Source organism: Berghia stephanieae, chromosome 6 (assembly GCF_034508935.2).
Source record: "Berghia stephanieae isolate SIO BIC M18660-M18661 chromosome 6, UCSD_Bste_1.3, whole genome shotgun sequence".
Lineage (NCBI taxonomy): Eukaryota > Metazoa > Mollusca > Gastropoda > Nudibranchia > Aeolidiidae > Berghia > Berghia stephanieae.
The window spans coordinates 18,121,940-18,131,939 of NC_088365.1; the positions used below are offsets into that span (position 1 = coordinate 18,121,940).

General features: G+C 32.8%; 1 protein-coding gene across 2 annotated transcripts in view; it reads left to right on the plus strand.

The window, feature by feature from the left end:
• The first annotated feature begins 117 nt into the window (after window positions 1-117).
• The window catches only part of LOC144974597 (uncharacterized), an 11,166-nt gene continuing 1,283 nt past the window's right edge, over window positions 118-10,000 (plus strand). Inside the window, exons 1-5 of one of the 2 annotated variants that reach the window (XM_078917618.1) lie at window positions 118-293; window positions 700-900; window positions 2,104-2,241; window positions 3,972-4,072; window positions 4,889-5,010. In XM_078917618.1, the coding sequence (XP_078773744.1) occupies window positions 269-293; window positions 700-900; window positions 2,104-2,241; window positions 3,972-4,039 (432 nt within the window). In that variant the 5' untranslated portion in view covers window positions 118-268 and the 3' untranslated portion in view covers window positions 4,040-4,072; window positions 4,889-5,010. Of the gene's footprint in view, window positions 294-699; window positions 901-2,103; window positions 2,242-3,965; window positions 4,073-4,888; window positions 5,011-8,399; window positions 8,516-8,772; window positions 8,909-10,000 lie in introns of those variants that run through there. The other variant, XM_078917617.1, reaches the window with a different exon arrangement.

The window sequence follows — 10,000 nt, forward strand, 5'->3', positions numbered from 1 at the left end:
TAAAAGCTCAATTAAATTTTTAAAGACTACTTAAGCAAACTTTGCTTTATTTAAAAATAATCGTTTTATTATTTTTTGATGAAATTTTAAACAAAAAATGTTTTTCTTATAGATGGAAACTCTAAATCGTCCAACAGTCACGTGAAAGGGACGATGAAAGGAAAGCAAACAGATATAAAACTTTTGTACTAGAGATCTTGAAGATGACAAATTTGATTCGGAGGATGATGAAAAATTCAACTGGCCTGTCGAAACATTTTGTATATTCATGAAGGGAAATAAGTGCCCATTTGGTAAATATGGTTATTTACAAAATAATGCTGTCACATTTGAAGGCTAACAGTTAAGCTATGTTACAATTTATTTACATCTCGTAACACCAGTCGAATGGGAAACAAAATATATAATTCAATGTGCAAAATGTGCATATACTAGGTCATCTGTCAGTTTAGACAGAAACTATTTATTGATACTAAAGTCCTCCGATCCAAAATAATAAGCTTCTTGAATAATACATTTATCTAATTCTTATCCTGTTGTCATTTGAGATTATTCATTCTATATTTTTCATGTTCCAAACACATTTTGCATATATATCTAGAAAATAAAATCATTTGTTTGTTTGTAGATTTAAATGCCTCATAGTATCTTTGATTGCAATAAAACAATACATTCATTTATTCCTGAAATTGTCACCAGATTTTATCAAGAGCTCTTTTGAATACACGGTTGACTCCAGTAGTGCATCTGGACATATGCCAGATGGATTCTATGGGAAAAAGACAATTGAAGTAAAGGTTTGCTGTCAGTATAGAGGCTTTATAGAAGATGAAAATAATTTCCCCACAGATAAACCTTTTGCACTAATCAGATATCAGCGATCCTGCCAATCGATAAGAAGTATTCCATTATTTAATTTACTATTTATTCCCTTTATCTATATATATATATATATATATATATATATATATATATATATATATATATATCTTATTCTCTCTTTCATTCTGTCAATCTGTACATCTCTTACTCAATGTCTCTTACTACAGCTTTCTCCTCCTCTCCCTCTTTCTGTCTTTTGACTTTCTCTTCACCGTTCCCTCCCTTCTTACACTCTCTTGATATTTTCCCTTCATTCTTGATTACATTCGAATTCCCAGGTTTAAGAGTTTTTTTGTTGCCAAAATGAAGGTCATTTTAATATTTGAAGAACGAGTTTTCTGGCCAAATTTTTTTTGATACGTATTTTTCCATGGCACGGCAGTTAAATGGTTAAAACATTTTTCCTCACACGATTTTTGGAAAACATTCTTGTTTATTTTTTATACAGAGCACTACAAGAGGCTATGAAATGTATTGTTAAGTAAGACCCTTAAAAGCCTATTTTTATGAAATAACAGCGACCATGTGTCATGATGTTGTGGATGCCCGAACTGTTTGATGATGTACTTTACAGTGGAACCTGAGTGAATAGTAATTGTGGAATCAGCCTAAAATCCCAGTTAAAATCGAATCCAGTTTTAGCTGAATTCCAAGAGAAGCAAACCAAATGGCACTCATTCATTTCTCTCTCTCTCTCTCTCTCTCTCTCTCTCTCTCTCTCTCTCTCTCTCTCCCTCTCTCTCTCTCGCTCTCTCTCTCTCTCTCTCTCTCTCTCTCTCTATATATATATATATATATATATATATATATATATATATATATATATATATATATATATATCTTCACTCCCCTCCTCCTCCTCCTCTTTCTTCTCTCTCTCTCTCTCTCTCCCTCTTTCTCTCTCTCTCTCTCTCTCTCTTGGGATTTGGAGCCCCTGTTGAAACTAATTAGGCTCTTAAAAGTCCATGTTATAACCAGGTTTCTGTTATATTTAGAATTTATATACATGGGATGCACTGCACTTACCAAACTAAATTTACCTTAACAGAACGACCCGTGCATTTTACTGATCCCAATACGCATTACATCTTAATTTTCATATATAATGTGCATTCTTTCCCTTGAACTAGATAGATAGATAATTATGAAACCATTTTGCTTAAGTTAAATATTGAATTAAAAATTCATATTCCAATATAATAATTTATTCATTTGTCCTAGGAATGCATTCCTTGCGTGAATCAATTACCATTGCAAGTAAAGACAAGATCAAAGTTGATGAAGTGACTGAGAAATGGTTAAACAGAGGAGGAAAGTCGTTGGATTTGCTACTCTGCTACTACAAACCAACTGATATGAGTAAGCAAGCTACTATTCGATACGTTACAGCAATGTCATTCTATAGAGGACTATTTCCGCTAAAACTTAATGTGATCAAATTGATTGACAAGGGCATCTTGTACTAAAATGTAGGACAAGACAAAAGACATTTATGGCACAATTATAATGATTTTCGACACTTGAGTGTGGTGAGAGAATATGAGTAAAGCGTCTTTGTCAAGGACTCAACTTTGTGCCGCCGAGCGCACATCTAGAACCGGGGATAGATTAGAATGTTTTCAATTTTCTTTATAAGAAAGATTGTCTTTTTGATATAAGTTATGGTCAAAACGGGTGTTTATAGTGATACGATTGCTTGAGTTTAATTTGTTACATTTAGGCCAGGCAGCTAAAATTTGTCTCCTTGTATCTGAAACAAAATGTCACAATATGATGAGTGGAAACTACTTTTTCATCTTCCCATAATCTCTGGTTTGATCCCACTTGTGCTCTCATCCTATAGTCTCTAGTGTAATCCCCGCTGGTGCCCACCTACCATAGTCTCTGATTCACACTGCACTGGAGAGGATTTCGGTAGATTTCGGCAGATTTCTGTAAACATCGGTGGATGTAGGTAGATTTCTGTGGATTTCGATATTCAGCAGTACCGGAAAAATATAGGGAATGTGTGTTAAACCACACTGAGGGTTCATAAAGGCTGATCCCCCCCCCCCCCCACCTTGAACGTTTCTTATAGTTTTTTTCTCCATTGCCTGGAAGTGTATAACTGGCATTTTTCAGGTATCTAAATTTAATTTGGATTTATCTATTCTGAAATGTTAAACTTCCTCTACATATTCGAGAACTTTTAGTTCATCATTGATCCATTAATTCTATTTTAATCAGAAGTTCCGAGGTTTCATACTCCGTCCAGGAAAACTTATTCTTCTCCCTGAATTTTTATTGTATTTTTCTCCCCCGGGTCCATGGCCAACGGCAACACTTAACATGTAGGGCGGGACATGGCGTCTGTTAGGCGATATCATAATATTTACCTGGCACTATATCACTGGCATCTTTTCAGATCTTATCTATTTTTTATTATGGACTCAACTACTCTCACGGTACACTTCATAGCTTTTAAGTTTGCACGGATCCATGAAATTCTTTGCACTAGGTATATTAACCCTCTTATTACCACCTATTGGAAAATCGACACATTTGTTACAATGCAACCGTCACTTTTCTTATCCAGTTTTAATTTCTTTTTGCAATATCTATAAAAACTTGACATTCTGTAACAGGGCCCATATTTGCGAACAATATTATGTATAGAATGTGCTTGATCTTGATGCTTGTCTGTTTGAGTAAGAACTGTCTGTTTTTGTGTTGAATGAGTGTAAAGTTTTAGGGAAAATTCTGAAAATGGCTGGTAAGTAGAGGGTTAAGGTATGGTTTGTATGAGTCAGGAAATTCTAATGTTATGTGAATAACATCTCGGTTGACATTGGAGTCGTATATGTAGCCAGTCCTTAGTAGAACAAACAATGAATAGTCCCATATTAAACCACATGACAGGATAACCATTTTAGTAGCAGCGTTAGGATTACAGAGCATGAGAAGAGCGAGGATGGATGAGACGAAAATTATATATTTAAACTAGAACAGGATGCCATCAGAAGATGAATTACACAAGGGCTTGTGTCCAGTACTTATATGGTGGTTTGAAATCACACGTTTGTTTCCAAATCCTATTTTCCTATATATAGACTGTGGAGATGCCATTAAACTAACCAAATCTAACCCGGAAGCTACAATTGAAATGAATGTCAATTGACGTCCTTATATGGAATGTACTTGGATAATCAAGGTGAGTAGGTGTTTGGGTGTTTTAGGTTAATTCAGAAATATAATATAAATATTTCTCCTAAAATAGACCTTTGTTGTTATTATCTAGATTTTAAAAATCTTAACAAATGATTTTTTAAGTGACACGCAAAGAGAGAGGGAAGAAGAGAGGGGTTGGTAGAGAAGATATATATATATATATATATATATATATATATATATATATATATATATATATATATATATATATATATATATATATATATATATATATGTGTGTGTGTATGTGTGTGTGTATGTGTGTGATGTGTGAACTGAGAAATGAAATAAGAGAGAGGTAGAGAGAGAGAGAGAGAGAGAGAGAGAGAGAGAGAGAGAGAGCGAGAGAGAGGGAGAGAGAGAGGTAGAGAGAGAGAGCAAGAGAGAGAGAGCGAGAGAGAGATATATATAGATAGATAGATAGATAGATAGATAGATAGATAGATAGATAGAAAGAGAGAGAGAGCGAGAGAGAGAGAGAGAGAGAGAGAGAGAGAGAGAGAGAGAGAGAGAGAGAGAGAGAGAGAGAGAGAGAGAGAGAGAGAGAGAATACAAAAGATTAAAATCATTTATTTAACTATGATTTTACAACAAATTAGAAAACTAATACATTTTTATTCGTTTTCTATCATGTAATATGTACGTGGTCATTTTATAGACTTAAATTGTATCTTTGTACATTAGCTTTGTTGACTCATCGTCATGTTACACAAGATAAACTCTATGTTATTCAAAGTGACACAACATCCAAAAAAAAATTATTTGACATATTTCTAATCGAATTGTGTTTTTTACGCAGGGTGAAAAAGAAACATCTGGCATTGTTTTGAACTTTGAAGACATTAATATCGAAAAAGACGGCAAGAAATGTAAAGATGTGCTTGAGATTCGTCACGCAAGGATTGGTCAGATTGGTCTCAAGTAAGATTGTTGTCAAGTTTATGTTATAACTATTCGCAAGTTTCACGTCACATGTAAAACGTTGTAAGAGGATAGGAGCTTTTTGCAATGAATAATATGTTGGACATTGTGCAATTTATAAAATGATAAATGCTTACGATGAGCAATTTAAATATAAAATTATAATACGTTTTACAAACTTTTAAATGAAAATGGTTTACAATTAGCATATCACATGTAATATACGTTTTACGATCTGTAAAATGAAAATGGTGTTCAAATAGCATATCACGTGTAATATACGTTCAACGATCTGTAAAATGAAAATTGGTTACAATTAGCATATCACATGTAATATACGTTTTCCGATCTGTAAAATGAAAATGGGTTACAAATAGCATATATTGTGCTGTATTGAACCGTCTTGATAAACACTAAGTCCTATTAGGCTACCAACAAGGGTTCAGAAAATATCGATCTTGTAAATCACAGCTGACATCCACACTCGAATTAATCTGTAAATCACTAAACGAGAAAATACAAATTGATTGATGGATTCTTGACTTCGGCTAACTAGTCCAAAAATGAGAAAACTATAAATTTAGGAATATAAAATAAAGTCAAGTTCAAACAGATTTGGAAGACATTAGAAGACAAAACCTTCACTGCTGTATAAAAACTGGTCATGCGACAGAACTCAGCAAGTTGTCATAGTTAGCAAAATACCCCCCCCCCCCAATTGTATTATTGGGAGTACCATATGCATAAGGCACTGCCCTGGTCCTTTATGATTTAGAAGCTTCATAAATATGACGTCAGAAAATGCCTATCCCAAGAAACAGATTAACTCTCTTCTTACCACCCATAGGAAAATGGTCACATTCGTTACGATGCAGCCAAAATGTTTCTCATTCTAATTTCTCTTGTTTATCATATTTGGAGAAAAATGGTTGCTATAGTTAAAGTATATTAACACTGCGTTGAAGTGCAGAAAGAAATATGCATAGCAAGAACTATCAGCTTTTGTGTTTGAGTGAAATAAATCTATTTTTGTATAGGTTGGGTGTGAAGTTTTGGGGACAATCCGGAAAATGGCCGGTAAGGAGAGAGTTAAACCTTTTTTCCGACGCCAGTTTACTGTTTAGAGATATGGATAATAAAAACTTGATGCTTCAAATACGAACTCGACATCCTTTTTAACCGAATCAAAGAAATGGTACATGACATTTCATCCTGCTTAATGAAACCACTATTCCATATTATTGCTTCCCATAACTTTCTGTTCTACTTCTATGTAGATGACTCTCAAAGTTATAAATCTTTGTCTTGTTCATGACACAATTCGGCGTTTTCAAAATGCATGAGTGACATTAAGAACTGGATGATTGAGAACAAACTCTAACTAAACGAATCCAAAACTGAAAATATTTTTATTGCCACCCCCCCCCCCAAATGCAATTAAAAATTGGAAGCATTACTATAAAGAAAAGTGAAGTGCATTTACCTAAGCAGGTTAGGATTGTAGGGTCATCTTCGATGAAAATCTATCCATGTCATTCCATATAAATAATGTCTGTAAATCTTTGAGTTTTGAAAACAATAGAATATTCCATGTCAGAAAGTTTTTAATTGTCACCAAATAATTAATGGTTTCTTTGGTTTTATCAAAACTGGATTATTGCAATTCCTTTTTGTCAGGTCTCCTACTGAATCTAACTGGTAAATTACAACGGTACACAATTCAATAGCGGCATAATATATCAAAAAAGAAAATTCAACCAAATCCCCCACTTTTGGAAAATTTGCACTGGCTTCCTGTCCGCTATAGAATATACTACAAAATCACTTTATTAGTTTTCAACTGCCTCAACAATTTATCCCCCCTTTATCTTTCAGAACTTATAAACCTTACGCCACGAATCAGGAGACTTCGGTCATTACGCGACATCACTTTATGATCTGTACCAAAGTGTAATTTAACATCTTTTTATTTTCGCTCTTTTCAATGTTATGGCCCCAAACTCTGGAATACCCTACACACCTCAACCAATTAGAGAAATCTAGAATATCTCAAACTTCAAATCTGCTTTAAAAGCCAAATTTTTCAAAATTCATTATACACCTTGCCGATTGTAATAAGCAATTTGTATTTTGTTTCAATATTTCATTTTGACTTTACATATGTACGTAGCGTAAATCGTTATCTGTAAAGCGCTTTGGTTAAAATGTTTGGTTAAATGGAAAGCGCATTATTATTATTATTATTATTATTATTATTATTATTATTATTATTATTATTATTATTATTATTATTATTATTATTATTATTATTATTACTATTATTATTATTATTATTATTATTATGATTATGATTATGATTATTATTATTATTATTATTATTATTATTATTATTATTATTATTATTATCATTATATTATTATTATTATTATTATTATTATTATTATTATTATTATTATATTATTATTATTATTATTATTATTATTATTATTATTATTATTATTATTATTATTATTATTATTATTATCATCATTATTATTATTATCAGCATTAACATAATGTTATATATTATATATCATAAACAACAAACCGATTCACTTTCGATACAGCCTAACAAACTAGATACTCCAACGATTCTACAGCGTCCGCTACCTCACAGTCTGCAAAAGCCACCCATTGAAATGGGACTTAAGTGGAAGTGATTTCCGAAAGCAAATTGAACACTAAGATTCTTGCGCCAGTGTCCTCAGAAAGTAAAGTCTTAAGCTTTCAGTGCAGTAATGAGGCCGACATTGGAAAATGCCAGTTCGGGAAACACTCATAAAGAACACTGAACAGGTTTCAACGTAAAGAGTGGAAGTCATGGCAATCTGCAAATCCACGCATAAAAGAAATTTTACAACATATGCCCTCAACAAGCTAGAACTCTCGATGAACATTTCGAGGCTCACGGTACTTTAGAAAAGTGGAAGAGGGCATTCAATATAAACAACACATCACTCATTATTCCCTAACAATTGAAACAAATACCAGGCGGATATAAAACGAAATACTTCCACACATACAAATTCATTATCCTCACATTTCTTCTGGAGAACTATAACAGAATTGAATTCATTGCCAAAACACGACATCAACAGTTCTCACAAGAAAGTCATCAGAATATCCATCGTCTCAATAGGTTTTCCTCCATTACTTTTGTCAAGGCGATTCCCATCTTTTGTTGCAGGGTGCAATCCATCTTTTTGTGTGTGCAAAACTTCTCCCCACACTGGACTTAAGTTTTTCTTAATTCTCGAATCACTATCAAGAAGTACTAGTTCATCATATCTATTATGTTAAAAAATAAAAATAAAATTAACATTCACTAAATTCGTGTCATTTCAATCCAGATATTGTGACAAAGTCGATTACTCAATCCGATCAATCACCGACAAAGTCCTTGTGAGGTTCAACACCTTCGGAAATTCTAAATCATCATTTAAGATTAAAGCAAAAATGACTGACTGTAAGTAGTTTTAGTTAGCACAAGATAGTATGTATTTACAATAAACAATATTTCTTCTTCTTCTTCTTCTTCTTCTTCTTCTTCTTCTTCTTCTTCTTCTTCTTCTTCTTCTTCTTCTTCTTCTTCTTCTTCTTCTTCTTCTTCTTCTTCTTCTTCTTCTTCTTCTTCTTCTTCTTCTTCTTCTTCTTCTTCGCCTCACTGTCTATACGAGATTACATAATATGTTTTGTATCTTTCCCTTATTTACCATCATGCAGTTGACGACATGTGTTACGATCCAGTCGACAAAAGGGGTCTCAACTATGCCGGTCCTGTGAACTACACTCGTCTATATGAACCGTGTCTTCCCTGGATTAAAATGAAGCATTGTTATCGACATCCTGGTGTGATGAAGTGAGCAAAATACATATCCACACACACACACACACACACAAACACTAACATATTATATATATATATATATATATATATATATATATATATATATATATATATATATATATATCCATTAGGTAATGTTTGCATCGTTTGAATTGGTGACAACTTAGATCAATCAAAAACAGGTGTATACAAAATTATGATCACCAGTCACATTCTTGCTGTAGGGTGGGTTGAACCATGTTATGTGTCGTTTTCTTTGTCGTTTTTTTGTTGGGGTGGTAATGGTCTTTTCCTCATATTTTAGTTTGTAGTTAAGTCCACTTTTTTACAACCTGCATGAATCTTCCTTCAGAAACATACACGAGATTCTACTACACTAAGTGAACACATTTGGAACCTCAAATAAAAAAAAAAACATACAACACAGCATCACATGGAAAATCATCTCCAGAGCACAGTCGTACTCCTCCTCTTCTAAGATTTGCAACCTCTGCTTGGAAGAAAAATTCTTCATCATCACAAAACCGAACATGGTAACACTCAACAGAAGAAACGAACTTACATCCTCATGCAGACATAGAAACAAACACCTTTTATGTAATTACGAACCTCCATAAACACGACTCTAGAAAAATACGAAAAACACAATAATCTACATTCACTTCCACTTCCTGATGAGAGCAACACTCGATAACAACGTTGTAGAAGTCAAATGATCTTAAATTATCTTTCAAATGTTTATAAATAGCTCTTTTTATCCAAAAAATCAGCACTATTATTTCATGGTTTTTATTTTTATAATATATATATATATATATATATATATATATATATATATATATATATATATACATAGATACATAATATATATTCTAATAATAGTAATTCCATCATCCGTTGACTGACATGCATAAGGATCTTATATTATATTGTTTATAATATCTCCTGGGCATTATGATCCGTCGTTTGACTTTTGAAATAGCCCTGTTGCCAGATTCATTCGCGCTCACCTATAAACGTTATTATTGTCTTGAATTTGATCTTTAGTGCCTAAAAATATTTGTCTCGAATTATGCTAATTTTCACAATACAGTAGTATAATAA